Source organism: the organism of the source record quoted next, assembly GCF_019968955.1.
Source record: "MAG: Porospora cf. gigantea A chromosome Unknown PgA_NODE_58_length_51535_cov_348.576, whole genome shotgun sequence".
Classification (NCBI taxonomy): domain Eukaryota; phylum Apicomplexa; class Conoidasida; order Eugregarinorida; family Porosporidae; genus Porospora; species Porospora cf. gigantea A.
The window spans coordinates 18,806-44,968 of NW_027151785.1; the positions used below are offsets into that span (position 1 = coordinate 18,806).

Below are 26,163 nucleotides of genomic sequence, written 5' to 3' on the forward strand. Positions count from 1 at the left end.
GGCAAATTCCGCCGGAGTTGATACACGGATCCATCCCCCAGGTAACAGCAGAACCGAGTCCATTTTCCAATAATTGGAAGTTTTCGAATGCGCAAATTTCAGCCCTATTCCAGCAGCGCTCTGATCCCTAGTGGCCCTAGCGCTGGACCCACAATCGACAGCAACCTTGTGGAAACGTACATCAAGGCCTGCCGGGAACGTATGATCCAAGGGTAGGTTGTGGGGTGCTTCTCGCACGCAGCTTTACCCTCTCCGGTGTGCAACAGGGGTGCAGTCAACAGGAGGCTCGCGCCCGTGCCGAGCAACACGTCCGCGGATTCATAGAGCCGTCGAACCCAATGATTTTCTACAACGAGGCGTTGGCGGAATTGTATCCGGAGTCACGCCGGCCTCGTGTGTCATTTCCTTTTCGGGGAGCCACTGAAGGGTTGTCCGTGCCAAATGCATTTCTGGGTCACCCCTCTCCACAAATACACGCACATCCATTTCAGTATCCACCCGCCCCGCCTTCCAAGCGGCCTCCGCCGCCTCCACCTGCAGTTGAGGCTAAGGGTATCGACGAGTTTCGACACGCGGTAAGAGACAGGTTCCTTGGTGCACTGGAAGGCTGTGGATTGCCGACGCACGTGGCAGCTGCTGGGTTACAGGCACTGGTATCACAACGCAGGAGTAGCTTGGCCGCGAGCAGCAGCGCCAGCGACAGAGAGGCAGCACTGGCCATGCCTGAAATGGGTGAAGTTATGCAGTACGTTGACAGTTCCCTTCAAGGAGCGCCTCCTTCAGATGGCAGGCAGGTGACTTTCCGGACACGACGCAAAAGGGAAGACAGCGATATGGGGGGCTGCAGCAAAAAAATGCGTCCGTCACGGGAGGAGACAGAGCGGCGGAAGCACCGCGCAGATCGTTTTTCCGTGGCCGCACCCTCCACTTTCGACCGAGAGAGGTTTCTGGAGTCTTCGGATCGGATTGTTGGCACTTCCAACGCGCTGGAGAAGGCGTACTTACGGTTAACAGATGTTCCGGACCCGGCCACTGTACGACCTCCGCATGTGCTTAAAAAGAGTTTCGCTCATGTGGTTGACGTGTATGCGAGCAGGCATGACTGGCGATGGGCAGAAGAGCAGTTTCGCTCTCTCCGCCAGGATATGACTGTTCAGGGAGTGCGAGATGGCTTCGCAGTGGCCGTGTACGAATCCAACGCCTCCATCGCGCTGGAGAATCGGGACCTTGGGCAGTTTAACCAGTGCCAGACACAGCTAATTTACCTTTACCGAGAGCTGGAGGCGGGGGGATTCGACTCGCCTCGACGCGAGGAGTTTTTGTGCTATCGGATGCTTTACCTATGTCTCCAGTCTATGCACTTGGATGTGCAGCGCCTGCTTGCAGACCTCACCGCGAACGAGAAGCGCTTTAAGAGCGTTGCCTTCGGGGAGGCCGTGTACCAAGCGCTCACGGATGGTGAGTGTTGGGGTATTGTGCAACCCAGCCAATCTTCATCGTTTTTTTTCCCTTGTAGAACTCCAACCCTATCCTCTAATGCCACATCTGGTTGACCTCTTCATGCCGCGCCTTCGCCTCCAATACTTGCTACTTATCACGAAAGGCCAATACAAGGCTGGCGTTGCTGCCCTCACGCAGCAGCTGCGATTCGACACGGAGGTGGAGTGCACAACGTTTTTGAGAGAGCATCAGGTCATCTTCACGCAAACACACGAGCTTGATTGTCGCAAGAGTCACCCGATTCTGCTGGACTCACCGCTGCTGAAGAGTGCTAAGATTAAGGCTATGGGTTGAGGTCGCTCAAGTAATCATCCAGATCTCGGACAGGCAAATCGGTAGCTGTGAGGCCGGACAGGCTGACGGTCATCCCGTCTCCCTCGAGGACGTTGCCTCCTATGGACCCAGTTAGGAGGGGGACAGGGAATTGCGCCTTGAGGAGGGAGCGCAACATGGTGACGAGGTATGACTTTGTGTCTTCGTGCTCGTGGGATGCTGTGACGAAATACAAGGCCCTCAGAGGCTCGCCCTTCTCGCGCCCATAGGCCTCGGCGAGTGTCAGCATCAGGGAGATGCAGGCGGGCAGGATGTTGGTGTGAGCCATAGGCAAACATTCGACAAGGTCTGTCTTTCCATAGAGCGCTCCAATGCAGGACTGTGTTTTCCCGCCCCGAAGCCCACCTGACGAGAATTCTGCAGGAGGTGACCCATGAGCCGAGACAGTGCGTTGGGGGAGAGCGAGGTCATTTTGTGCATTTCCGCCGTCTACGAATCTCTGAGCTGTGTTTAAACGCTGCATAAGCGTGTCAAAGAGCCGCACCGCCCTTCATGTAAGTGTAATGATGGTAGCTCAGTGATTTTGGGTACACATGGATCATTGATGTTCGAACAGCTACACATGACACCCTGCACCACTTCCCGAAGTGATGCTAGCGGCGCACAGAGCGTCACCGGCTTGCCCCGCCCGCAAAGCCGCTCGGATCTGGTCCTTGGTGCCGAAGCCAGCAGTACGGCCTCCAGCGAATCCACAGCAACTAGATGGGTCCTTGTGTTCCGTATGGATGAAGACGTTAGCGTCGTCAACGAGGTTGACCAGTGCCGCGCAAGCATTGTTGCCGCCCTGAAAGTACCAAGATTGCTGGACGTAACATCCCGTACCAGGCTCATATCCCGCAATGGGGGCGTCTTCTGGGCCGCAGAAGGACGGCACTGAACTCACCGATGTGTACACCCGAGGTACGCGCACCGCGGATCCCCAGCCTTCATACGCCGCGTTTAGCAGGTCCCACTCCCTATCCCCAGAGGCTTCCCAGAACATGAGTCCTGCGAGGCCGCGCTGTCTCGCATATCCAGCCTTCAACCTGATGGACTCCTCATCGTCGTAGGTGATGTAGAAGCGGCCCGGAACTTCGCAGTCGGCTGCCTCACAGAGCTTCGACACGGACCCGTTGTCTGTGGCGAGGCAGCAGATGCCGTCCTGGCGCTGACCTACCAGGTACGGCACCTTCGATACGTGGTCCCACTTCCGCTCTACGCCGGGCTTGTTCAAGTAGTTCGTCTTGATGTCCCAGAAGTCCAACGATCCCCAGCCCTCGCCGGCGGCGACGATGCTTCCGGGGCCAGCGCCAGCTGCCGGCACGAACGTACCGGCGCCCTTGGCCTGCGTCCAAGTCCGGCCGTACGCAGCTAAACCCATCACTATCTTCGGTTCCAAGTCGTGGTCATAGAGGTGACGGCATTTGCCGTTCCAATTGTTGATGAGGACGTTAAGTGAGTCGTGTACATTGAACCCCTGGCCTCCCACTGGACTGGCAGGGTTGTCGTACAGCGGGGCATTATGCCCTGTGGTGGTAGACCAGGCGCCATGGAAGTCGTAGCTCATGGTGAACACGTACTTCAAATCCTCCAGAACGTGACAAAAGCTCTCCGACTTGAATTCCTTGTTGAGCAACTCAGGAGCCATACCAATGGCTGAAGTGTGATACATTTGCGGCAACCGGATCTTCATTTCCCTCACAAATTCCAGCCAGTAGCCCACCTCCACATGAGAGTCAGTCAGAGACCGCTCCACTCCATCCTCCGTAAACTTTCCAGGATACTCCCAGTCGACATCGATGCCAGTGAAGAAGCCGTACTGACCAGCAGTGAAGACCACAGAGTCGATCAGCTTTTTCCTGTTTTCGGGGTACTTAAGGCACTTGTGGAAGTTGGATGAAAGAGTCCAGCCGCCAAGGGACATGAGGACTTCATATCCCGGGTTCTGCTCTACGACGGCGTTTATGTGCGCGCGATTCCCCGAGCAGCCTTTGTAGTCCCAGGAACCCGCCTGATAGCTGGCAGTAGCCCCAGCGCCGTGGACTTGATCCGCGATGCCTCCCCAGGATGCTCCTTTCTTGAAGTCAGCATCCGCGTCAGTCGACTTGCACTCACAGTCCGCAGTGACGTCAAAGAACGCGTAGAGCGCGCCGCTCGCCTTGGAGCCTGGTAGCCAGTAAGCAGGGTAGTCGCGCGTCCATAATCCCCAGGCAGGGAAGTAATGGAACATCTTAGGGTCTCCCGAAGCGGGGGGGTGGGGAGGCCGGTGTGTGATGGTCGTGGCAGCAGTCTTAGGGGTCGTGGCAGCAGTCGTTGGGGTCGTGGCAGCAGTTGTGGGGATGATAGGAGCAGTCGTGGGTGTCTTGGTGGGTCGGAGATTGCCGTCGAAGACCTCACACACCGACCATACCTGCGCTACACAATGCGCGAGGTCACCCTTGCCAGCGCAAACGGACTCTAACAGACGGCACTGGTTGGAGCAGAAGTCGTCATACCATGGGTGGCTGGGTGCGTAGACCCGCCGTTCACAAGATACCACTTGGTTTGCCACTGTAGAGAGCTCGTGGTTGACAGGGGGCTGGATGGCAGGTACTGTTACGGGAACCACAGGGGGGTGGGTGGCAGGTACTGTTACGGGAATCACAGGGGGCTGGACAGGCACCTGCGCGCCTATATCGCGGCAAACGTTGGGCATCAGGCGGCCGACGCACTCCGCAAGATGACCACCATTTGAGGCTGCTGGGCACCACGGCTTGCCGGCGGTGGCGTAATAGGCGCAGCGGTCCTTGCAGTAGCTGGAGTAGTAGGGAAGTCCCTCCAACGCATCAACCCTCGGCACACAGTCATCCACAATGGAAGCGGAAACAAGACTCAAAAACCAGAAACGGAACATCATCTGAAAATTATAATCGCACTCGTGGTTTCGCACCTTCTTAGAAGCCACGTTTCATTTGCCTTTGAATGTGCACCACCACCCCATTTCATATGTGGACTCATCTTTGAATGTGCACACCCACCGCCCCATTTCATTTGTGGATTCATCTTTGAATGTGTACTTCACCGTTTCATGCGATCGGAATGGCTCATTATTCTGATGCGGGCCGAGTATTCTTGCGAAATCTGCGGCAGTCAGGAATCGCCAGACTCAATCCTCATATGCGAAGGGAACAACGGCAGGTGCAATCGTCTGTTTCACTGGCAGTGTCTCGGCTATGCGAACTACTCCGTTGACAAGATGTGGTTTTGCCAGACGTGTGTGGATAAGGAGTTGCTGACGACCGCTGTGGGACTCAAGTACTGCCAGGAAGACGTGCTGCGGGAGCAGCAGTCCCACTTCGAGTTTCCGCCGGAGGCGACCTCATTGCATAGGGAATCATCGGACGCGACACAGCCGACGCTGAGTCTCAGCCAGGCAATGCTACTGGATCCGCCAACATTGCTCAGAGGGCGGAAGCAGGCATCTTCTCCTTCCACTGAGTCAACTCGCCCGTTTAAAAAGTTTAAAAAGTCAAAGCTTCCGCCCGTCCTCGAGGATCACCTGGAGCTGTGGCGTGCACTGAAGGTAAACCTGGAACGTCCTTTAGGATAACGCTTCCCAAATAATTCGAGGTAATAAATGCTGCCTGCACTCGGCGACTGGCTGCATTCTCAACACGAAAACGTGTCCTCCTCTTTGACATTCGACGGCCTCCTATCCGCATTCAAGCAGCCGCCATCAGACGATGCAGCTGAGCCTCCACCCTCTCTACCGTCAGACTATCGAGACGCCCCGCAGTGGGTAGTGGGCTGCGACGAAGCGGGTCGAGGGCCGCTAGCTGGTCCTGTCGTCTGCGCCGCAGCCACGTACGCTCCCCAGACGTGTCTGCCGCCAGGAGTAGTCGACTCAAAGCAGCTGCGAACCGATGCTTTGCGGGATCGAGTGTTCAGGTCGCTGATGTGCACTGACGGGATGTTGGTGGCTTTCATAGTAATAAGCCACGACTACATAGACAGGTCCAACATACTCAAGGCGTCGTTGGAGGGCATGGCTTCAGCGGCTCAGGGCCTGGTCTCCCACCTGGAGTCCGACTTTGAAGGCCTGCCTTCTCTGCGCGAGACGCCATTAGGCGTGCAGGCGGTGATCATGTGCGGCGATCCTATTCGCACACGAGAGATGTTTCTTCAGGCATGCGTGCAGTCAGAAGCACACGTGGTAGTGGACGGAAACCACGTCTGCGAGAAGCTGCAGGCGGCAATGCCTGTGAAAGTGTCAGCACTTGTTGGTGGTGACGCCTCCATGTCGTCCATCGCAGCCGCCTCCGTCGTAGCCAAGTGGGTCAGAGACGGCATAATGCGGCACATCCATGAGATCTGTCCCGAGTACGATTTTGAATCGAATAAGGGCTACGGCAGCGCAGGTCATCGACAGGCCATCGAAAGTGCAGGTGTGTGCCCTGTGCACCGACTGTCCTACAACCCCGCACGGACACTGCTGCTGGCCGGCAAACTACAACACCCGGCTGACATGGCCGCTGAAGTGGAGGCTTTCAAGGACTACTGGGAGGCAAAGGTCGAGCGAGAGAAACAGGAGAAGCTGCAGCGAAAGAGAAAGAAGCCACTCAAAGGCCAATCGTCTATCCTCGCGTTTCTGAAGCCGAAAGCCAAACGCAAGAAGCTACAGGCTGAATGATCAGTATAAACAGTCAGGACCATTCACTGTAAACAAACAGTTAGAATCAGTTGTAAACAAACAGTTAGAATCAGTTGCAAGAAGCTACAGGCCGATCAGTCTGTGCAAGAAAGTACAGCCGAATGAGCATGATGACGATCACCTATTTACTATAAACAGTCAGATACGCAATAATACAATCACTAATAAACTTAGAGAGCCAGCAAGGCAACTGCAACACCAAGCGCACCCGCGGCCAGGGCTCGAGATCCGTCAGGAGTGACACGGGGCTTACAGGAGCTCTTATAAGTCTCTGGTGTGGCAAAGTCGGAGGCTGTGAACAGTTTCTCAATGGGGCAAACGTCCTGGTCCTTGCACCCCTCCAGCCTCGGCGTGATAACCTCCCCGTTGTACACTATACGCACGAAGTACTCTCCGGCCTTCTCATAGTACTCAAAGTTGAGCATGCTGGCGTAGGGGGAGTAAATACGTGGCAGGCCATTGGCGTTCCAGATGTCCAGAGCGGCGAGGATAGGCATGACGGTGGTGTCGTGGGCAGAGTAGAGGAGGAACTTAGGGAAGCTGCCATTGTTCAACGTTCTCAACTGGGAGATGCGACTGCTGTACTCCGGTAAGTAACCTTCCAAAATCGAGTTGCTCTCAGTGCCGTCAGAATAGGCGCCAAGGAAGAAAGCTTTCATGTCGGTGATGGGTCTGATCATGGACACCCGCGAGTACTCGTTGTTGTTGTAGTGGAACCTGAAAATCTCCTCGTCGTCCACAACCTTTAAAGCCCGCTTCACTAGGTCCTGCCTCTTCGCGTCAACAGGCCGAATACCTTCAGGCAGCTGACCCTCTTTGTGACCACAGATATGGCACTTGAGCATGTCCAACACGCCGACAGGCCAGATACTGTCGGGCTCCGAACCGAACCCCTCATAGATCTCTCGACGTGTAATGTTGTTATCAATGACCAGCTTAGCGAGCTCGGAGGAGTTCTCGGCCTTGTGTGCCGCATCCTCGATCTCGGGGCAAAAACCCTTTTCATTCGGAAACAGAGTTTCGCGGTTGTAGTCCACGATATGCACGGGTAGCGTCTTGCCACTTGTGGAGGTGGGTCCCATGACCGCGGACATAAAGTGGGAGCCCGACAGTCGTGTCCGGGACTTGTCAGTGCTTCTGACGAAAAAAATGTCGCTGAAATCTGTAGCGGTCGACGCTGATATATCAGCCAACTTCTTCTCCGCGGATCCGAGCACGTTCTCGTCGCCGAAGTAGGCGTCAAAGACGATTTCACCCAACTTGTACTCCTGATTGGCGCCTTCCTCTAGCAACTGCCCAACTTCACAGGTGCCTCGCAGAATGTTACTGACCGGATCAGCGTCAAAGCGCTTGTCGAAGACGAGGTTGTCGACGTTCTCGGGTACATAGGTCTCACCGAAAGGACAGTCCCACTGAATAGTATTCTCCATGTTGACCGCCGCTGCTCGGTCCGCCGCGGGAGCGCGCGCACCGTGGCGTATGACGCTTTGCACGTGGACTAGGTTTAGGTCCTGATGCTCAACGGCCAAGATGGGAATCTCCCGTGATGCTTTGAAGGCCTTGATATTTGCGTCAGTCATCGAGTTCACATCCTCGTACCTGTCGAACAGCTGAGCACAATAACCATTGAGGCTGTCTTTCCAGTCAGCTGCAAGCGCTGCGCCGGCCAGTAAAGCAAGGGTCAACATACTTCTCTGGATTATACTTCGTTCGATTTTTGACGACCCCCCTTTGTGGGCGGCGAGCAGGCTCGTGGGGAGTGTCATCAGTGTGTCGAGCCGTCGCGGCACAGAGGGAGACGTCATTTGTAGGTCTTCTCGCGCGTGGATTCTGTATGTCTGACTGGAAATTGCAGTGTTCCAATGTGCTGGGATCAGACGCCTCGTATTGCCAACGTCCTGCCGGTGACATGCAAACGTTGGCGTCCCGCAAGCTGGGGCAGCTCTCCGTTCCTCCATGAGGCCCCGCATGACTCGCCCTGCTTCTCCTCAATCGTTCCAACACACCTTGGGGAGACAAGTAGCTGTATCGCGGAGTCACGAGCACTCAGATCGCCGCGACGTCTTGAATCTGAGACACGACGATTAGAGCGCATCACGCTCTCAAGTGGTGAGGTCTCCGGCAGGCGTACACACAGTCAACCCACCACCGAAGAAACTGACTGCCGAGGAGCGATCACGTGAGAAGAAAAGGCTTTCAAACCAAACCGCGCAGTTCATCGACATCGCCCAGCGCGGCGTTCAGCTCCGCTGTGTCGACGGCGGTGACATGCTTCCCGCACGGCTGTTCCTCGACAGTACGATCAGCACCCTGCAGGTGATCACCCGAGGTACTACTTTAACGCTGCCTCTGGTTGAAATGACGCGGATATCGCGGAGCCCCAGTGGCATTTGCCTGCCTGGGCAGTTCCGTGACCAGGTCGTTGAACTCACCTATGGCGAGGACGGGCCACTTTGTTTGCTCTTCGACGACGTGTCCGCTCGCGAGATGGCATTCGTGTCGCTGCAGATTCTAAAGATCTCCCTCTCGAAGTTGTCGCACCCACGACTTGCAGTGGGAGTTGAAGCCCCCCGATCCAAAGAGAAGACCCCGACTTAGCTCTAGAAACTGAAGAGACTTAGCCATAGAAACTGAAGAGAAGACCCCTAGCTGTAGAAACTGAAGCGAAGGCCTAGAAACTGAATCGAAGGCCGTTCTGTAAAAACTGAAGAGAACACGTGCATAGAAACTGAACCCGAAGCACTGAAGAGAAGACCCGACTTGAGTTACAGAAACTGACCGATTTCCCAATGAAATTGCCTCCAGTGTCTGGCAAGAAGGTGCACCTAGTGCCTTTCGAGTCGTGGATGGTCCCCCGCTACAGACAGTGGATGGACGACGTGGAGATCCGGCGTTTGACCAGCACCGATGATTCTTTCGCCGACAACAAGGCTATTGAGGCCATGCGCATACGCTGGAATTCTGAGCCCGCCCTGTTCAACTTCATCATTGTGGCTCGCGAGGCGCTTCCCCCTGGCCTCGACGCCCAGGTAGCCGCAGGCGTGGCCAACTACCATGAGCCTGACTTCCAAGCTCTGGTGCGTACACTACCGATTGAGGCACTGGTGGGTGATATTGGCCTGTTCTACATTGAAGAAGGCGGCGAGATCTCGTTCATGATTGCAGAGCGGGGTTGGCGACGTAGAGGACTCGGAGCTGACGCAGTGCACGCTCTGCAGTCCCTCCCCCTGCCCACCGACAGACTGATCGCGAAGGTCTCAGTCGACAACGCGCCAGCCCTGGGGCTTTTCACTCGCCTGGGGTATCAGGTGGACCGCAAGGACGACGTGCTGGAGGAGGTGCACCTATCATTGTCTCTGTGAGCGACGGTTGAACCATGTAACACATAAAAGACGTCAGATATGCTTAATCGCGGGAACCCGACGGATAGAAAACAGGCAGGGCAGCGCCGCTTCCTCCGACTGCAGCACTCGGCATCGGTGGTGGGGCGTGCCGCATAGGCGGACTCGGGTCAGGGAGGCCGCGGTACTTAGTGAAAGAGAGCGCCCAACAGACCCCTTTCGTATCAGTGGAGGCCGAGATTGGCTCCGCAGTGGACGGGGAAGTGTGAGGAAGCTTTCGAGAGCGTCCTTCATAGCGCGTCGAGCCCACTCGTCACCGGAGAGCGAGCGTAGCACCTGGCTCAGCTTGCCGGCATGGCCGGCGCGCTCCAGCAAGTCAAGCACGTACAGAGAAGGACAAGAGAGGTTGAATCCACTCAGCGTGTCTAGAACTTCCTCGTAGTAATTAGGCGGCCTGCTGGCGTAAATCTCCTTGGCAAGCTCCCAACAAGCCCCGCTCGCTGGTTGTGGGAGCGGCGTGTACTTATAAGCCTCTGCTGTCTCGTACAGCTCGAAGAAGGGGTATAGGTGCTCTCCGGCGCCTTTGGGCTGGCGCAGAGCGTCAAGTTGACCTGAGACCGCAGGGATCAGAGACTCCGACCACATTTAAAAGTTTTTTTGACGCATCTTCGGAATCCATGGTCATTGGGTTGAGAAGCTTCTAACATCTGTCCAACATCAGTCACACAGGAGGGGCACAACTGTGCTTCATGAAAATAAGAGAGAACAATTGTAGGATATATCTTGTGGATGCGCTTCCTATCAGTCATAATTGCGACCGGTTGGGCCTGGCCCCAATGTGACAGTATGCAGCTTGAGATGCAGGTGGTCCAGGTGTCAGCTAACCGGGGACCCAACCAAGACACCATCAAGCAGTTGGAGCTGCCCTCACTGTTCAAGTCCGGCGGGTCTAACGTTACCTTCTTGGAAGCTGATGCGTTTCTGAGCACGCGTAACGCTCTTACAAAAGACAAAGGCGCCGCCGCTGCCAAGACTGAAGACATGACATGGGGAGACATAGCATTTTCCCGCACATCAAATCCCGCTCGCCGGTTCTTCATCGTTCTGATGGAGGAGGCTTTTGCCATGCCTGGAGAGCTGGCTAGCATCCTGGCCACTCTGAACATCACGGAGATGGCCAAGTCCATGGAGTCCCATGACGTCACTGTGTTGCTCCTAGTGGACGACCAGCACGGCGATGGCGAGCAGATCCGAAAGAGCTGGTCTATGCTACTGAAGTTGTGCCACAGGTTCATCACGGACGTCAACACCATCAAGTTCACGACCCCTACCGAGCTGCAGCAGACGATACTTAACCATCTGGACTGCGTGCAGTAGTGGTGCGGCTTCAATGATAGTTACAGACCTGATCCCTGCTCGAGATCATACTTGACACGAAGGTCACGACAGAAATCCTCGTGCGTAAAACCAGGCACGTTAAGCGCGCCGAAGATGCCGAGGAACCCTGAGAGCTCGTGCTTACAGGCTTCAGGCACGTCGCTGTTCGCGATCTTATCGCTGATGGCGTCCTTCTGCGTGGTGGGGGCCTTAGGCACTCACGTCTGCCATAGCCGACACAGCCAGCATCCATAGCTTCATATCCATAATTGGCAAAGCCACCTGGAAATCAGGCTGGAGGTACGCAGAAAACGTAGAAGGGCCTGGAACAGCGGAAGGGCTTGTTGTTAGGCCTGGTTGAAGTCTATAGTTTCATTCAGCTGGATCACATGACAATATGCAGCTTGAGATGCAGGTCAGATGTCAGTGAACAGGGGACCAAACCAAGACACCACCACCATCACTGTTCAAGTCCGGCGGGTCTAACGTTACCTTCTAGGATGCTGATGCGTTTCTGATCACGCGTAACGCTCTTATATCCATGACGTCAAACTGTTGCTTGTGGCGAGCAGATCCGTGGTATACGCTACTGAAGTTGTGCCACAGGTTCATCATGGACGTCAACACCATCAAGTTCACGACCCCTACCGAGCTGCAAGAGACGGTACTTAACCATCCGGACTGCGTGCAGTAGTGGTGCGGTTTGAATGATTATTACAGACCTGACCCCTGCTCGAGATCATACTTGACACGAAGGTCACGACAGAAATCCTCGTGCGTAAAACCAGGCACGTTAAGCGCGCCGAAGATGCCGAGGAACCCTGAGAGCTCGTGCTTACAGGCTTCAGGCACGTCGCTGTTCGCGATCTTATCGCTGATGGCGTCCTTCTGCGTGGTGGGGGCCTTAGGCACTCACGTCTGCCATAGCCGACACAGCCAGCATCCATAGCTTCATATCCATAATTGGCAAAGCCACCTAGAAATCAGGCGGAAAGAGAGGCGACGACGCGCGCGAAGACTGCCACGCAGAGGTTAAAATGGACTGCCTTCACGTTCAGTGCGCCCTCAGGGTAGGCCGACAGATTGATGCAGCTGTCGAATAGGTCTTGATCATCGCAGTGGGCACAAGGAATCGAGTCGCTGTGTATGCTGTAGCCAGCGCTGTCGAAGCGGCCTCGACATTCGCAGTAGCGCAATGTCGACGGAAAGAGCAGCCCGAGGAAGGTTTCTCCATCGTGGTCAGGGCAAGGATTGTCGCTGAATGGGCCCTCCAGCCCGGTCAGCACTCGATTGAGTGCTTTGGCGGTGCGGGAGGTACGCAGAAGCCGCGGAAGAGCCTGGAACAGAACGCAAACGTGCGGTTTGCCGTCGTCGGGCTGCAACCCTGCGCAGGCCCTGTTGAAGTCTATAGTTTCCTTCAGCTGGATCACAAATCGCTCCGATACAGCGTCAGCATCCATTGGCCCAGTCAACAGAGATAGTGGCTTCTTCAGCTGGACCCACTCCTTTCCCTTCACCAGAGCGGTAGCCGTCACGGCCACGATGGCACAAACCGCCATGAAGACCGTGTCTAGCCCCCACAGGCACGGGCAAGCATACCCAGGTGCGTTTCTGTGTCCAATTTTCCCGCCAACCTACTGATGGTCTGCGCAGACACGCGAGGTGGTGACTACGGGGTCCAGCCAGCCCCTGGGGACAAGGTACTCTGTGCGGGAGAGCTGGTGACGCGTCATCACGAGCCCCTGTAGGCTCTCGAGCGACGAGACACCGGACAGCATGGCATCGTGAGCCACGAGGGATCGCGGTCGGCGGCAAAGCCCGAAGAGGAACCCGTAGGAATCCAGATCCTGCGGCTTCCGTGTGCAGAGGTGCGTCTCCAGGAAGGCTGAGGTGAGCTTGGAAGCGGATTCCGAGGTGTCCGAGATGTCCAGGCACTCAGCTAGCACCAACGCGCACTGAACTACGCGCCAGTAAAAAAGTCTCGAGGCGTCGACCGGGTTCGTGGTCCAGTTGATGCTCTCGGGGATATCAAATTCCGTCACTGGACATTCTGGCAAGCAAAAAGGCGCCGTCAGTAAGGTGTGGACAAAGTCGTCTTGCGAGATCTCCGCCTTCTCTGGAGTATCGATCGCCGATGCCGCGAGGCCTGCCACCTGAGCTGCGGCGCTGCCATACTGCAGAGCGCTGAGCACATCGCCAATATCCTCTTCTGAGAAGTCGTGTGGCCAGAGGTCGTCGTCTGCGAGGTCAACATCAAAGCGGTGTAGGGACACCTTTCCGCCAGCTCCATGTAGACGGACTGTACGCGCCTTCAGCGGCTGGAAGAATGCACTCCACCTAGCCAAGCTGTCGCGCCAACCACGAGGACCAGGCTCCTCGATCTCCATGGTGTGGGTCAGCACCTCCAGAACGCGGCGTAATAGCGTATGCAATCGTCGAGCCTCTACCACACGGGCGGGCACGCTGGCATCTGATGGCGTGCAGGTCTTGGCCACCTCGTAGTAATATCTAAACAGCTCTCGAGGCTGCTGCTCTTGAACGATCTGCGTCGTAGTCGGCGGTTTTACTCACGTGGTTCATTAGGTGCTTCTGCAGAGGGACGAAGTCTCCCTTCTGGCAGATCAGCTGTGTGGGCATGCTGTCACTGAGCCTCTCTAACGTGTACCTGGATATCAGATTAAGAATCGGAGGAGGTTCCTCCGACATTTCGTTGTCGTACTCCCGCTTCTCGAACTTCTCCAGGGCCTCTTGTCTGCTTGCAAGCAGTTCTTTGGCTGGCGCTTCCACCAATCCCCATGTCCCGTCATTATACTTTTCCACTGGCAGGTCGAAAAGTTCGGCTACTGCCAGTGTGACGGCCTCCAACGATATTGGCGCTAACGGTGGTGAGGCCCTCGGACTCAACGTGACTGTCTGCAGCGGGGCGGTAAGTCTCGGGGAGTTCGGGGCCTGCGGAGGCTCGTGCCTTGCTGGAGGGTCCACACTTATTCCTCCAAACAAGACATCTCTACCGCGCTCTTCGACCGTCTCTCTGTTCAAAGGAGTCACTTGGTTGAATTGAAGCCGAGATTCGGTGGGGTTTTGACGGTCCCCTCCCGGGGACTCCACAGGGGCAGGCCCCGGAGCGCTGCTTACTCCGACGGAGGACTCGAGAACGCTGGAGTAGGCCGCGTCGGGAAAAGGTGCTGCCTCCACAGGGCACAAAGGACTGGTGACGTCTCGGGATTGTGCCCGTGAGCAGAGGTGGACTGCCGCGGGACGTAGATGAGCGTTGGCGAGTCTCGAGCTGGCATTCCTAGGAGTTTCGGCGTTCGGAATCCTAGGCGTGCCACGTAAGTCAGCGCGTGCCACACGTACACGCCGAGGAACCTCCGTCGACATTCCCGGCTCAATGGGGCTTCGAGGCATAGGGCGGAAACTCGGAGGAGACTGGCCGAAGGGCGCAATCAGCTGGCCATGCAGGGGACCTGAAAAAACGTGACTCGGAGTCGCTAGCGGCGAGCGGTACCCAGCGGGGGAATCTCGCGGAACCTGCATGGGGATTTGCCGGCTAGTGTAAGTCCGGACGTGCCTTGGGTTGAAGGAGGCGTGCACCACCTGAGGCTGTGAATAGTGGATGGTGGTGGGTTGCGTCCTGGCCGTGGCTAGGCTGTGTACCACATTAGACCTTTGGGGCATGTATACGACTGCAGGGCCCTGTCTGGGCGCTGCGGTCTCCCCGTTGAGTACACTGTCCGGCATGGTAACCACCATAGGCTTGAGCTCTGGTGGGAGGTCTGATGGCCACTCGTGCACCCGTCGACGATTGTCGTAGGATGAAACGCGCGCCTCCTGTCGAGGCAGTCGGCGCTTGGCACTCTTTGATCGACCCGGAGCTAACGACATTGCACTTTCTGTGTAGTACATCAGTGAAATTGAGCATATTGTCGTCACCCGCCCACTTGCCTGCACGAAGACATCTTTGACATGGCGTCAGACTCCCTAAGACCGCTCACTTGCCTACACGGAGACGTCTTTGACATTAGTAAGGAGAAAGCGACACTGAGTCCCCGTTCGGGATCTTGTTGAGGTTGGCAGCACAGTCGCCTAGCGTCATGGTCCGGAGTACATATGGACCGCGATTGGGGACAGCAGCAACCCAATCGTACTTTCGCAGGTCAATCTCGCGCATGTTGCTCTTCTCGAACACTACGATCTCGTTGTCGACTTGATGCGTGACGATTTCCAACGGCAGATGATCCAGCGCCGGGGGGAGCACCGACACTGCTGCCGCGTACGTATGCGCGACTTTCATGAAGTAGACGAGAGCAGAATAGTACCTCCTCGGACCTCGGTGCGGAGACTCAAGCACATCCATGGTTTTGTACTTGTGCTTCGCGAGGGTGGGCTCTTCTGGCAGGCGGCAGTAGAAGTACGCTTCCGCAACGGGTTTGCGAGACCACTTGATTCTGTGTGAGGGGCGGCCTACAGGTCTCACTTGAAGACGTCCCCTACTTGGACTACGTACCCGCCATGTCCAGTCTCCACAGTCTGTATCTGCGAAGTCGACGTCGGCTCTGGCTTTTCCGAAGGAAGGTCTGGCGACAGCTCGAGCTCTTCAGTCGGTTGCGTGCTGGGCATTGTGGGTATCGCGCTCTCCTCTCTCTCCGTCACGAGCTTCCTGCGTATCTGAACAAGTCTTGGCCTCACATCGTACCGGAGGTGTCGAGATTCGCCAAATCATCCTTGGTGACCATGGGGCCGACATCCAGCTGCGTTCTGTGGGGCCACGAGCCTCACTTCCGGCTCAGGGGTTTCGGTTGCGCAGCAGTTCCCCATTTTTTGAATTAGTCACACTATAGGTGTTAGCGGCTCGGACCTTGTTGACTTCGAGCCGGGTGCATTGAATTCGCTATGCAGTTGTTCTCCCACAAGGACGTCGGTGGACCTAGCCCCTTGTACTCTGTGGAATACCGGCGGCACCTGTTCCAGCTGGCCGGCGTGACTGGCTTAGGTGGGGTCTGGGCCTTCGTTACGTGGATGATGGACCACGTCACCCTGACGTCCTATCCAAGCCGCATGGTGCCTCTGCTCCTCTTCACCTCCGGGGTGAACAGCTGCACGACAGCTATGGCCTGGGTTCGGCTTGCCGGAGTGCTGAAGGGCGCATCACCAGGACAATGTCGGTTGGCTGCCTTCGACATGCTGTGCCTCATCCTTCGGGGATATCTGATGCTTGTGTGGACGGCGCATCTGTTGATGGACATGGAACGGGCACGAGAGTTTGCAGGGCTGCCCTCATATTTGGCTGCTTACCTCGAGGGCGCTTGGCTAATGTCCTCGTGTGTGGGTATCCTAGTCCTACAAGGCTTCTCACTCGTGTACGAAAGTGCCATTGCTTTTCGTGTGGTGCTAACCATTACCACATAGAGTGAGGGTGTTCAAATGCAGCGTCCAAATACAGCTCTGTGCCATTGCTTTTCGTGTAGTGCTCACCACCACATAGAGTGAGGGTGTTCAAATGCAGCGTTCGAATGCAGCGTTCAAATGCGGCCCTAACGTGAGGCAAGCAATCTAACACCACAACATTAGCACTCCTCACACCAGCGGTTCTCTTCTCGAACCTGCTGTTCTTCTTCAGGAGTGAAGTCGTTCTTTATGTCGAAGACCTCCCTGATTTCGTCCACGGACCTCCCCTTGATCATCGTCGCGACCTTGGCGCACGTCAGGTCTAGGAGAGCCTGCACTCCGAGAAAGTTAGCCACGAGGATTATCTCGAAGAGCTCTTCCTGGGAGACGTCCACGAAGTTGTAGTCCCACTCCGGCACGCAGTCACTGAGGTCCGTCGATCGTAAAGGCTTCTCAATCTCCTCGGGATGCTTGTCCATGTGATGCTCGAGGTACTCGATGATCTTCTTCAAAGTCTTCGACTTGACAGTGGACAGCGGTAGGGCCTCGTCAGGATAGTCGTCGGAAAAGCGATCCAGCACCGTAGATAACGCGCACGCCTTTCGGTTGATCTGAAAGATCTCGCCATCCTCTGCTACTAGCTTCTGATACACCGTCTCCTCTACCATTCTTACTCAATTCGTCATTTAAGCTGCAATGGATCATGCCCCGCCATTTAAATCCACATCACCAGCCCAGCACATAGATTGAACGAGGGCAGAATAAGAACGAGGGCAGAATAAGAACGAGCTCAGTTCAAGATTTGGAACAGAAAAAATTACTAAAGCAGATTTCGCCCTCATGATATACAGCTGGCTGGTACTTCTTCAGCTGACGAACAGATACCGCACGTGTTGCAGTAAGTTTGAGGCGTGCCTCGTCACAAGTTTAAAATTAAGCCAAAGATACATCAATGACGAGTGGAGTACGAGCGTGAAATCCGTTGAAACCGGAAGCCGACACTTGAGTATACGCTCCGACATTGGGAATGAACACCAAATCTCCGCACTTCAATGGCGGCAGCTTCACTGTCTCCTTGATGACGTCGATGCCGTCGCAGGAATGGCCAAAAACTATGCTGTCCAAGAGGGGTTGGCCGGGCTGGGAGGCGACGATAAGCTCGGGGTCTACGTGGTCGTAGATCATACTCGACAGCATACCGTACACGCTAGTGTTAAGGAAGTACTGCAGTTTGACGTTGCTTTCGGCCAGGGTGTGCAGGTCTGTCGGCGAAAGCGAAGGGTAGGGGTCCAAAGCATGGGGAACGAAATCAGGGAGGGCACACTCCACGCCCTTCACGCCTATGACACGTGCCGCCAGTACCTGAGATGCACAGGAAAAAAACCGACCAGGCTCTGCAAGGATACGTGCACCGTCGAAGCATCGCTGCCCAGCAATAGTCGACCTGATAATCTTCGCGATGCTCACGAATGAGGGGGAGTCGAACTCGCCTGGGTAGCCGCCGCCCACATCGAGCACGGAGAACGAGAAGCCGAAATCCGCAGCCAGCGAGAAGAGGGCGGCGGCATCCTCGACAGCTTCGCGATATGCATCGAAGTTGCTACAGCCGGACCCGGCATGGAAGTGCACACCAACCAGATTTAGCTCGAGGGCCTGGGACGTGGACAGCAGCGCCCTCCAACCCGTTGAGGGGCAGCCAAATTTGTGGCTCATGGGGCATTGGGCGTCAGCGTCGGCCACAGTGATGCGTAAGAGTACTCGGGTCTCAGGGTAGAGACGTTTGATTTTCAGCAGCTCCGAGAGGGAATCTGCAGTGGTCAACTCCACATTGTTCATTTTGGCAAGCTTCACGCCTTTCTCATGCTTTTGAGTGTTGCTGTAAATAATATCGGCCGGCTGAGCTCCTAGCTTCAGAACCATTTCAATTTCGTACGGACTGGCACAGTCGACGCCCGCACCCATTTCCAACAGAGCCTGCACCAGCTCCGGTGTGCCGTTGGCCTTCACAGCGTAGAAGGGCCGAATCTGAGGCAGCTCCCTCCGCCAGATTTCCATTTGGCGCCTGACGGTCCATAAATTGAGCACATAGCCCGCTGTAGTGTCGTCGGGGAGCTGCGCAGCTCGACTACGTAGCTGTGTATCCATGTTCAAATTGGGATATTTGGCATGCTTTTCCTAGTACGGGCTATGATGGGGCGGCACATCCGAGCGAGGCCTCTTCAGGTTTTGTAGATGTGGTCGACGTTTCGGTAGGTCGTTTCACCTCCAGCGCCTCAAACGGCGGGGTGCCCTCCAAATTTGGTAGATTCCCCTAGATGGAAGGTCACAACCCTGCCGACACCGTGGACCGACTTCTCTATGGGGAGTGCAAGAGGCATCCAGACCACCTCATCGGTTGGTCCACTGCCAAGTCATCTTCTGTTAACGCAGCTGGCAAATTTTGCTATCCGGGAGGGGATGTTTACGAGGGAGAGTACCTAGGAAACGTCAAGCACGGCTTTGGCCTGTATTTCTACGCCGCAGGCGACGCGTACGCAGGGTTCTGGCGCGACGACCTGCGGCATGGGTGGGGGCTCTTCATCAAAAAGACGGGGCTCCGCTATGAAGGTTGCTGGGCGCTTGACGTGCGAGAGGGTTGGGGCGCACAGAGCCTTGCTGACGGCACACGCTTTATGGGGTCTTTCAAGGCCAATGCCCGTCACGGAACAGGGGTTGTCTTCTCACCGGGAGGGCTGGTCTACTGCGGGGAGTGGGACCTGGGCCAGCCACTGACCAAGGAGTTGCTGTTCGCTGAGTTCCCACTGCAGGCGTGCCCGCTCAATATCGACGCCGATAGCGACAGCTCCTCCAGCTCGGAAGATCTGGCACGCACTGGGTTCGGAGCCCGACTAAAGCAGATACAAGAGGCCTCGAATGTGATGAGTGTGGGACGTTGGACTGCCGCGATGGCAGCATACTTCGTGGAGAAGCTGGGACTTCCTGACGCGGCCTTATGTTTCGCTCACGTTCGTGGCGACCAGCTGCTGTCGCTGCTACAGGGGCACCCTGACAGCATACTGAGGGAACTAGGAGTTCGAGGCAGGTATGGGCGCCGAGGTGTGCACCTAGCCGTGCTGCAGCTGATGAAGCAGCGACGGCGCGCACTTTATCTTCAACGACCTCACTCATCAGGCAGCATTCCGTCGTCCTGCTTGCTGACCACAGACGTAATACAATTGGGCAGCCGTATTGGGGAGGGCAGCTTCGGCCGTGTCTATCAAGGCGTTTTCTCCGCCAACGGTGCAGGTCGTCGCTCGAAATTGGACGTGAACGTCGCGATAAAGGTGTTTCGAGTGTCCAACTCGAATACGTTGTGGTATGACGAGTCTAAAGAGCGAGATAAGGCCGATGGAGATGTACAGCACGCCCGAAACTTTTATCAAGAGTTCCGGATTCTCTCTCGGCTGAAGCATCCCCATATAGTGATGTTTCTGGGAGTGCTGGTATCACCACTTTACTGCATCGTGACGGAGTATGTGCCATGCGGATCCCTGTACGACCTCCTGCACAAGCAGTCGTACCCGTTTTCTTTGTCCCAGGTGAGGTGCAAGCCCCCCCCCAAACACAGATGCTCAAGATCGCACTGAACGTTGCATGCGCACTTGCTCATATGCACTCGCAAGGCGTGGTGCACTGCGACGTTAAGAGTCCCAATGTGTTGGTAGAATCCTCTGGACAAGTCAAGCTCTGCGACTTTGGACTTGCGATCGACTTCAACGACGACATGGAGGAGTTTCGCGCCTGTCGCGCAATACCTGCGGGTTCTGTAGGCACGCACCCCTGGATGGCGCCAGAGTTGCTTCGAGGAGAGTCCGTGACAAAGGCAGCTGACGTGTACTCCTTCGGCGTACTGCTGTGGGAAATGATTACCAGGCAGATCCCCTTTGATGGGTGGCCCCTAGGACACGTCATCGCCAGCGTCGGATACGGAGGAATGCGGCCACGACTATTCACCAGCGCCGAAGAGTCACCTCCTGTGGCACCCAACAGTGGTTCATCCAAAGAGAGCAGCAGCGGTGAGACCTGGACGGCTAACGGTGAGGCCCGCCTGCCTCGCGCATGCAGAGTTGTGGCACCCGCTAACCAGGTATTTGGGAGTCGCGCTGGCCGACGTACGATCTGAGTTGTGCGGACAGCCTGACTGCCTCATAAATGTACTGGCGGCTTGTCTAGCATTCGTACCGCAGGAGAGGCCGACGTTTGACAGTGTCGTCGCTGCGGTGAACTGTCTCAGTCAGAGTGCAATCGTCGAGGTGGAAGAAACGTTGAGATCGTTTTTTGGACAAGACTAACCAAAGTTTGATAAATCACATGAATAGCTCCTCGTCCAGGTCAGCAAATTGCTCCTTGTTGTAAAACATATCTTCCACTTCGACGTCGCTGGGGAATGCTGTTGTGGCGGCGGTAGTATTGCCAAACATCATGTACGCCCCAGCCACAACACCGCCCACTCCCAGTGCGCCTAGCGTGACACCGATACCGATTACCGTAGAAGAGTTGTCAGGCACTACGATTGCGGTGGAGCTCGTCGCCGGTACAGTTGTGATCGGCGGATCCTGCGTCAACGAGGTGGTTAGTACGGGAGTGGTGGTGGTTAATACTGGAGCGGTGGTGGTGGTTGTTAGTACAGGAGTGGTGGTGGTTATTACGGGAGTGGTGGTTGTTAGTACTGGAGTGGTGGTGGTTGGTACTGGAGTGGTGGTTGTTAGTACGGGAATGGTGGTTAATACTGGAGTGGTGGTGGTTAATACTGGAGTGGTGGTTGTTAGTACTGGAGTGGTGGTGCTTAGTACGGAAGTGGTGAAGGTAGCGGTAGTCAAGGGGGCGGTCGTTGAGGGGGTGGTCAAGGGTGTCGTTGTTCTGGGGTTGGTGGTTGTCTGTGTAGTTGTGGCGTCGGTAGTTTTGGGAGTAGGTGGGGGTAGGAACGTAGGAGGGTCCCATTGACACACGTCCCACTGCCATCCACAATATTGAGGCCCTCCAATATGGTTTGCAGATTTCCACATACAACGAGTGGTACCGTCACAGACCTTGCATGTGAACCCACCATGCTCGCATTGGTGGTACTGCTGAGTGCTACAGAAGGATGGCCCTGTCGAACCGCCAAGTTCCATATCGATGGCTCCATGGATGATGGTCGCGTCCTTCAGAATGCAATCACCGACTGAATGGGGAATTGGCCCAGCCTGCGCGACAGCGCGGAATAAAAAGCTTTCGCAACCTGCAGTTTCTTGGCAGAAACGCTGGCACTGTACAGCGGACGCCTGCTTGTGGATAACGCCGTCCATCGACGAGAGATGGGGGGGTCCCTCGTCGCTGTATCCATAAACCCACTGGTTGTAACAGGTTCCCGGTTTCGGGTTGGTGACATCGCCGTCCATACTAACGTCAACGAGCACACAATAAGCGTCCAAACTTGTAAGGTCGCCGTTCACGCAGAAGCTGTGGCAGTGGTCGTTACTGAATGGCGCGGTGGTGGAAGCGTACAGATCGCACTCGGATGAGGCGGAAGCCAAAGCGGTAAATAAAAATAGAACACGACGCATGGCTAATATATGCATTACCTGACTGTAAAACAGCCCACATCTTCACTTCGGTCCAAAAAAGGTGTACAGCGTGGCTGGTGGTGGCTTAGCAACCTTCGACGGTCTGGGGTCGGCGTCAAGTCTCTGTTTGCGTTCCGTCTTGAAGAAATGAAAAAGGCTGTGCTGCCGAGGAATCATGGCCGCCTGGGTGGCCTTGTCCTTGTCCAGCTCCACAATCGTCACCTCCAGCCCCTCCAGCAGGCAGGTAACGGGTATATGGTCGGAGAACCGTGGTGGAGAATAGAGCATGCCTGTGCGGCGAGGCTGGAAGACGTACCCTAGCGAGTCATCAGACTCCGCTGGAAGTCCACCTCCAGTCAGGGGCGCTGGCGCCCAGCAGTCACCTCCCGTGGCATCTTGCATAGCAGCAGCGGGCGAGGAGTCGTGAAAGCGGTCTGAGCCCCTGACGCCTGGTAGGCACTCACAGATTTGGAGTAGAGCCTGGTCCAGCAGAACATAGTCAACGCGAACACCCTCATTCCGGAATCTGGCGTTGTTCCACTGGGACCAGCACGAGCAGCGCTCTTTGTGGCGGGGCCAGCACGCCGCGAAGGAGTCTACGAAGCCGGAAGCCAGGAAGGCTTTCATCCACTGCTGGCCAGCCACAGCGGATTGTGGCTCCCCGCAGTCCGCTGCCACATCGTCAATGGTCGATGCGTCCACTGGCATCTCCGTCCAGCGTTTAATCTCGTGGATGACGTTCTGCAGCTCGAACACCGGGATCCAGCCAGCCCTCCAGGCGAGCATGGGGGGTCTTTTACAAGCCTCCAGGCTGGCGTCGAAGTATGGCAGCGTGGCGGCAACGCTGTGGGGTCGCAAACGGAGATGCAATTCAGCCTGGAACTCGCTGTCATAGCTGCCTTTGAGGCAGGAGCGTTTCGCGTCGCCGGACATAACAGTCGCAGCCCATGAATCGCGGCGGCTGGTAACAGGGCGAAGCGTCAAGCTGCCGAGGACTCGCTCGATTTGCGGCACGCAGCCTCTTAGCTTTATGAAGGCGGGTCCAGGGCCTTGCAAGTTCTTCAATGGCACTACAACGTGTCCGAGATGGACGTCTTGGGCACGGTAAGAGAGGTTGAGATCGCCCGCGAGTACCACTGGGATCCCCTTACTCTTGATCTCCCTGATCAGACCGGATACTGCCTCGTGGAAGGATATTTTGTGCTGAAGACTTCCATAAAGTTTTTGGCGACTGCTCGTCGGCGCGTAAACGTTGATAAGCGCGAAATGCTGGTGCACGGTGAGAAGAGCTCGGCCTTCATTATTTAGTCGGTCTGCAATTGTCGAGGCGGCTGCCAGTATCGTATCGTATGCCTTAGTTCCCTTGAAAACGTCAACATCCTCGCAGAGTGGAGACAGATATCGAAGCAGGTGCGACGCCCTGAAAGGCGCCGAGTCCGCTCGCTTAGTGAGTCCCGCGCGAACGAACGTAGCCACTCCGCTGTAGGAGGGCGGAGTGACGCAGCAACTCCAGAACGCGTCCCAACCTGCTGGAGGATGCCAGACCGACTCCGAGACCAGCTTAGCGCGCGTTACTTTGACCTCCTGCAGCAGAAGCAGGTCGCACTGTAGCTTCTCCAACCAGGGTAGCAGACCGCCGTATCGCTCCTGGATCAGCTGTAGCGTGGTACGCCAGCCCGCCACATTCCAGGACACCAACGACAGGGACATTACGGAATCTGAAATTTGCTGATGATTGCTCATTAACAGGCTCAGAGATGTGTGTACGGGGGTTGAACGTTGCCAATTCGTCCATTTCGTATGCAAAACCACATTTCGTCAGCGGGAGTCATCGATGGCGACTCTCACGTGTCATTCCTCTCGAGGAGGCGGCGAGCTGTGGCTTGGGTCCCTGAGGGACGCATTAGACAAGAAATTCCTCCGAACAGAGGATATCGCCGGTGTGTTCTCCATCCTACAACCGAACGAGATGTACAGAGAGCGCCAAAAGCATATCTACAAAGCCTACCGCATTCGCCACTGGAAGTACCCCATATTTGACTCACCCAACCAGGCGATTGACTTCAAGAGCGTGAATCTGTCCAAAATCAACGGCTTCTTGCAGTCAGGTCAGAGCGTGCTCATCTACAGTCGTCACGGTGCTGGTCGCGCTGCGACAATTGTGTTGGTGAGAGAGCGAAACCGTCGGTACGCAGGCATATCTGGTAATCTACAAGAACATGCCGCTCGAGAGAGCGATTCGGCGCCTGCAACGACTAAGGCCGCAGGTCGACGTAAATTCGGGCTTCCTCCGGCAGCTGCAAAAATTAGAGTCGCGGCGCGTGCGGCATTCGCGGCGGAGAAATCGTCGTGAAGCTCGCGAAGGGCGTGCGGTTCCACGCTTTGTGACTTATGGCACGACTTTGGACGGCGGGAAGAGCCCCAAGGCTAGCTCCCCCCCTCGAGTATCGGAGGAATCCGTCGTACTTCAGGCGCCGCTTGTCAGGCTACTGGACGACCACAGCTGGTCTCGAGTAACTTCGCGCACAGATTTCACGCGCACATCTCGGGGCAGGTCTGATGGCACTGCCACGCCACGCCAGTCGAAGAATCTGCAACAGATGACCACTACTGACCTCAACGCAGTGAGACTTCCTCACAGACCTGTTGCGGCGAAGTACAGAAGACGCAATGCCAGTCCCAGAGCTCTGGCAGATCCCACGCCTTCCGTGAGGCTTGATGCCACGCCCAGGCATTCTCTGAAGCCTGAGACCAAGCTCAGACCTTCCTTAAAGCCTGAAGCCAAGCTCAGACCTGCCCTAAAGCCTGAGGCCAAGCTCAGACATTCCCTAAAGCCTGAGGCCAAGCTCAGACCTTCCCTGAAGCCTGAGGCCAAGCTCAGACCTTCCCTGAAGCCTGAAGCCAAGCTCAGACCTTCTCTAAAGCCTGAAGCCAAGCTCAGACCTTCCCTAAAGCCTGAAGCCAAGCTCGGACCTTCCCTAAAGCCTGAAGCCAAGCTCAGGAACGCCCCAAGACGGGACGACAGGCCTTCCCTTAAACCTAAGGCAAAGTTCAGACCGGAGCATAAGCTCAGGTACTCTCCGATGCCAGAGGTGCTCTCCAGTTCACTGCGACCCTTGACACGACTGGGGGACACGACGAGGCCCCGTCTGAAGCTGCAGGCCAAGTCCTCTAGGCGCTCGATGGAGCGGTCTGTGGGGACTTCGGCGTCCCCGCGGCGGAGGTCTAGCAAGTCATCTCCACGTGGGATCGAGTACCGCGAGTACCGCTACGGTGGAGGCGATTGTCGCTCTCCCAGCACCACGCGCCGTTATTCACTGCCAAGAACCAGCACGTCAACTGCCAAGCCCAACCACAAGAGACCCAGTCATACACGTCACAGTCCTGATGGAAGTTCCAGCCATTGGCGGCCTCCACGGTAATCACAGGTTCTTGGAGGCTCCGCGCGAGATGAGAGCGCCCTCGAGGCCGGCCGCTAAACGACATTCCTCTGTGCCAACGTCCTGCGCTCGTTCGAGGCGCTCTGTGTCCACACAGGAGACCCACTCAGCCACTGTTAACTGCTGCGTGTCTACAAAATCCGGGAGGGTTGTCGGGTCTGGCGTTGCCAATAGCACGGCGGAAGAGGGCACGGGCGTCAACTCGACAAATGCACGACCTACTTGGGTTTCGCTTGACAAAAGGAACACCCACTCCGCAGCTTCCGACTTGCAACGAGTGGTCTTCGTAGCAATATTCTGCTGCGCGCTCAGGTACAGTGAGGCTAGCAGAAAAATGCCCGCTACTCTAGCCGCGTCTGTGTGGTCTCGACACTTAGCACTCACTGACGACTATAAGGGTCTTCTCTGACGACTGCGCCGCAGTAACCCATCCACAAATGTCGCTCTCTGTGCCTCTCACCACGGCCCAGTAGATAGCTCCGGAGCCGAGAGGCTGCAACGAAAACGAAGGCATTATTCGGGAGTTGTGA

At 56.1% G+C, this 26,163-nt stretch overlaps 19 protein-coding genes across 32 annotated transcripts; 9 read left to right on the forward strand and 10 right to left on the reverse strand.

Moving 5' to 3' along the window:
- Window positions 1–87: 87 nt before the first annotated feature.
- Window positions 88–1,794, forward strand: KVP18_004430 (uncharacterized protein; the record flags this gene model as incomplete). 2 transcript variants are annotated; one of them, XM_067957040.1, is made up of 3 exons in its annotated part: window positions 88–212; window positions 242–1,458; window positions 1,487–1,794. In XM_067957040.1, the coding sequence occupies 3 exons, from the start codon at window positions 88–90 to the stop codon at window positions 1,792–1,794; spliced, it is 1,650 nt and encodes a 549-aa protein (XP_067807580.1). The 2 variants fall into 2 exon arrangements, with proteins under 2 accessions (XP_067807580.1, XP_067807579.1); XM_067957039.1 differs by lacking the exon at window positions 88–212 and having other exon boundaries at window positions 339–1,458; window positions 1,517–1,794.
- Window positions 1,795–2,389: 595 nt separating this feature from the next.
- Window positions 2,390–4,708, reverse strand: KVP18_004409 (uncharacterized protein; the record flags this gene model as incomplete). The annotated part of the gene is made up of 1 exon (XM_067956998.1): window positions 2,390–4,708. One exon carries the CDS (start codon window positions 4,706–4,708, stop codon window positions 2,390–2,392), a length of 2,319 nt encoding a protein of 772 aa, XP_067807538.1.
- Window positions 4,709–4,879: 171 nt separating this feature from the next.
- KVP18_004425 (uncharacterized protein) lies at window positions 4,880–5,401 on the forward strand (the record flags this gene model as incomplete). Of its 2 annotated transcripts, none has more annotated exons than XM_067957033.1 (1): window positions 4,880–5,401. In XM_067957033.1, one exon carries the CDS (start codon window positions 4,880–4,882, stop codon window positions 5,399–5,401), a length of 522 nt encoding a protein of 173 aa, XP_067807573.1. The 2 variants fall into 2 exon arrangements, with proteins under 2 accessions (XP_067807573.1, XP_067807572.1); XM_067957032.1 differs by having other exon boundaries at window positions 4,907–5,401.
- A 27-nt stretch (window positions 5,402–5,428) lies between these two features.
- On the forward strand, window positions 5,429–6,481 carry KVP18_004429 (uncharacterized protein; the record flags this gene model as incomplete). Its single annotated transcript, XM_067957038.1, has 1 exon — window positions 5,429–6,481. The coding sequence occupies one exon, from the start codon at window positions 5,429–5,431 to the stop codon at window positions 6,479–6,481; it is 1,053 nt and encodes a 350-aa protein (XP_067807578.1).
- Window positions 6,482–6,672: 191 nt separating this feature from the next.
- Window positions 6,673–8,190, reverse strand: KVP18_004415 (uncharacterized protein; the record flags this gene model as incomplete). Its single annotated transcript, XM_067957014.1, has 1 exon — window positions 6,673–8,190. One exon carries the CDS (start codon window positions 8,188–8,190, stop codon window positions 6,673–6,675), a length of 1,518 nt encoding a protein of 505 aa, XP_067807554.1.
- A 174-nt stretch (window positions 8,191–8,364) lies between these two features.
- On the forward strand, window positions 8,365–9,100 carry KVP18_004426 (uncharacterized protein; the record flags this gene model as incomplete). Of its 2 annotated transcripts, XM_067957034.1 has the most annotated exons (2): window positions 8,365–8,611; window positions 8,640–9,100. In XM_067957034.1, 2 exons carry the CDS (start codon window positions 8,365–8,367, stop codon window positions 9,098–9,100), a joined length of 708 nt encoding a protein of 235 aa, XP_067807574.1. The 2 variants fall into 2 exon arrangements, with proteins under 2 accessions (XP_067807574.1, XP_067807575.1); XM_067957035.1 differs by lacking the exon at window positions 8,365–8,611 and having other exon boundaries at window positions 8,771–9,100.
- A 191-nt stretch (window positions 9,101–9,291) lies between these two features.
- KVP18_004432 (uncharacterized protein) lies at window positions 9,292–9,864 on the forward strand (the record flags this gene model as incomplete). Its single annotated transcript, XM_067957043.1, has 1 exon — window positions 9,292–9,864. One exon carries the CDS (start codon window positions 9,292–9,294, stop codon window positions 9,862–9,864), a length of 573 nt encoding a protein of 190 aa, XP_067807583.1.
- Window positions 9,865–9,897: 33 nt separating this feature from the next.
- KVP18_004424 (uncharacterized protein) lies at window positions 9,898–10,488 on the reverse strand (the record flags this gene model as incomplete). Its single annotated transcript, XM_067957031.1, has 1 exon — window positions 9,898–10,488. One exon carries the CDS (start codon window positions 10,486–10,488, stop codon window positions 9,898–9,900), a length of 591 nt encoding a protein of 196 aa, XP_067807571.1.
- Window positions 10,489–10,632: 144 nt separating this feature from the next.
- On the forward strand, window positions 10,633–11,220 carry KVP18_004406 (uncharacterized protein; the record flags this gene model as incomplete). The annotated part of the gene is made up of 1 exon (XM_067956992.1): window positions 10,633–11,220. One exon carries the CDS (start codon window positions 10,633–10,635, stop codon window positions 11,218–11,220), a length of 588 nt encoding a protein of 195 aa, XP_067807532.1.
- A 20-nt stretch (window positions 11,221–11,240) lies between these two features.
- On the reverse strand, window positions 11,241–11,487 carry KVP18_005236 (uncharacterized protein; the record flags this gene model as incomplete). Its single annotated transcript, XM_067949634.1, has 2 exons — window positions 11,241–11,414; window positions 11,443–11,487. The coding sequence occupies 2 exons, from the start codon at window positions 11,485–11,487 to the stop codon at window positions 11,241–11,243; spliced, it is 219 nt and encodes a 72-aa protein (XP_067807585.1).
- A 447-nt stretch (window positions 11,488–11,934) lies between these two features.
- Window positions 11,935–15,126, reverse strand: KVP18_004418 (uncharacterized protein; the record flags this gene model as incomplete). 4 transcript variants are annotated; one of them, XM_067957019.1, is made up of 5 exons in its annotated part: window positions 11,935–12,108; window positions 12,137–12,196; window positions 12,225–12,831; window positions 12,859–13,763; window positions 13,792–15,126. In XM_067957019.1, 5 exons carry the CDS (start codon window positions 15,124–15,126, stop codon window positions 11,935–11,937), a joined length of 3,081 nt encoding a protein of 1,026 aa, XP_067807559.1. The 4 variants fall into 4 exon arrangements, with proteins under 4 accessions (XP_067807559.1, XP_067807557.1, XP_067807560.1 ...); XM_067957017.1 differs by lacking the exons at window positions 11,935–12,108; window positions 12,137–12,196; window positions 12,859–13,763; window positions 13,792–15,126 and having other exon boundaries at window positions 12,204–12,779; XM_067957020.1 differs by lacking the exons at window positions 11,935–12,108; window positions 12,137–12,196; window positions 12,225–12,831; window positions 13,792–15,126 and having other exon boundaries at window positions 12,855–13,607.
- A 115-nt stretch (window positions 15,127–15,241) lies between these two features.
- KVP18_004423 (uncharacterized protein) lies at window positions 15,242–16,038 on the reverse strand (the record flags this gene model as incomplete). 2 transcript variants are annotated; one of them, XM_067957029.1, is made up of 4 exons in its annotated part: window positions 15,242–15,668; window positions 15,698–15,880; window positions 15,910–15,971; window positions 16,000–16,038. In XM_067957029.1, the coding sequence occupies 4 exons, from the start codon at window positions 16,036–16,038 to the stop codon at window positions 15,242–15,244; spliced, it is 711 nt and encodes a 236-aa protein (XP_067807569.1). The 2 variants fall into 2 exon arrangements, with proteins under 2 accessions (XP_067807569.1, XP_067807570.1); XM_067957030.1 differs by lacking the exons at window positions 15,910–15,971; window positions 16,000–16,038 and having other exon boundaries at window positions 15,698–15,840.
- Window positions 16,039–16,113: 75 nt separating this feature from the next.
- KVP18_004416 (uncharacterized protein) lies at window positions 16,114–16,629 on the forward strand (the record flags this gene model as incomplete). Its single annotated transcript, XM_067957015.1, has 1 exon — window positions 16,114–16,629. The coding sequence occupies one exon, from the start codon at window positions 16,114–16,116 to the stop codon at window positions 16,627–16,629; it is 516 nt and encodes a 171-aa protein (XP_067807555.1).
- Window positions 16,630–16,787: 158 nt separating this feature from the next.
- KVP18_004422 (uncharacterized protein) lies at window positions 16,788–17,276 on the reverse strand (the record flags this gene model as incomplete). The annotated part of the gene is made up of 1 exon (XM_067957028.1): window positions 16,788–17,276. The coding sequence occupies one exon, from the start codon at window positions 17,274–17,276 to the stop codon at window positions 16,788–16,790; it is 489 nt and encodes a 162-aa protein (XP_067807568.1).
- Window positions 17,277–17,541: 265 nt separating this feature from the next.
- On the reverse strand, window positions 17,542–18,753 carry KVP18_004411 (uncharacterized protein; the record flags this gene model as incomplete). The annotated part of the gene is made up of 1 exon (XM_067957002.1): window positions 17,542–18,753. One exon carries the CDS (start codon window positions 18,751–18,753, stop codon window positions 17,542–17,544), a length of 1,212 nt encoding a protein of 403 aa, XP_067807542.1.
- Window positions 18,754–18,923: 170 nt separating this feature from the next.
- On the forward strand, window positions 18,924–20,939 carry KVP18_004408 (uncharacterized protein; the record flags this gene model as incomplete). Of its 3 annotated transcripts, XM_067956995.1 has the most annotated exons (3): window positions 18,924–20,186; window positions 20,216–20,684; window positions 20,713–20,939. In XM_067956995.1, the coding sequence occupies 3 exons, from the start codon at window positions 18,924–18,926 to the stop codon at window positions 20,937–20,939; spliced, it is 1,959 nt and encodes a 652-aa protein (XP_067807535.1). The 3 variants fall into 3 exon arrangements, with proteins under 3 accessions (XP_067807535.1, XP_067807536.1, XP_067807537.1); XM_067956996.1 differs by lacking the exon at window positions 20,713–20,939 and having other exon boundaries at window positions 18,924–20,234; XM_067956997.1 differs by lacking the exon at window positions 18,924–20,186 and having other exon boundaries at window positions 20,258–20,770.
- A 15-nt stretch (window positions 20,940–20,954) lies between these two features.
- Window positions 20,955–23,903, reverse strand: KVP18_004410 (uncharacterized protein; the record flags this gene model as incomplete). Of its 3 annotated transcripts, XM_067957001.1 has the most annotated exons (3): window positions 20,955–22,215; window positions 22,240–22,627; window positions 22,658–23,903. In XM_067957001.1, the coding sequence occupies 3 exons, from the start codon at window positions 23,901–23,903 to the stop codon at window positions 20,955–20,957; spliced, it is 2,895 nt and encodes a 964-aa protein (XP_067807541.1). The 3 variants fall into 3 exon arrangements, with proteins under 3 accessions (XP_067807541.1, XP_067807539.1, XP_067807540.1); XM_067956999.1 differs by lacking the exons at window positions 22,240–22,627; window positions 22,658–23,903 and having other exon boundaries at window positions 20,955–22,193; XM_067957000.1 differs by lacking the exon at window positions 20,955–22,215 and having other exon boundaries at window positions 22,236–23,903.
- A 124-nt stretch (window positions 23,904–24,027) lies between these two features.
- KVP18_004421 (uncharacterized protein) lies at window positions 24,028–25,615 on the forward strand (the record flags this gene model as incomplete). Of its 2 annotated transcripts, XM_067957026.1 has the most annotated exons (3): window positions 24,028–24,360; window positions 24,389–25,387; window positions 25,492–25,581. In XM_067957026.1, 3 exons carry the CDS (start codon window positions 24,028–24,030, stop codon window positions 25,579–25,581), a joined length of 1,422 nt encoding a protein of 473 aa, XP_067807566.1. The 2 variants fall into 2 exon arrangements, with proteins under 2 accessions (XP_067807566.1, XP_067807567.1); XM_067957027.1 differs by having other exon boundaries at window positions 24,389–25,615.
- KVP18_004407 (uncharacterized protein) lies at window positions 25,616–26,147 on the reverse strand (the record flags this gene model as incomplete). Of its 2 annotated transcripts, none has more annotated exons than XM_067956994.1 (2): window positions 25,616–25,989; window positions 26,018–26,147. In XM_067956994.1, 2 exons carry the CDS (start codon window positions 26,145–26,147, stop codon window positions 25,616–25,618), a joined length of 504 nt encoding a protein of 167 aa, XP_067807534.1.
- Window positions 26,148–26,163: the final 16 nt, after the last annotated feature.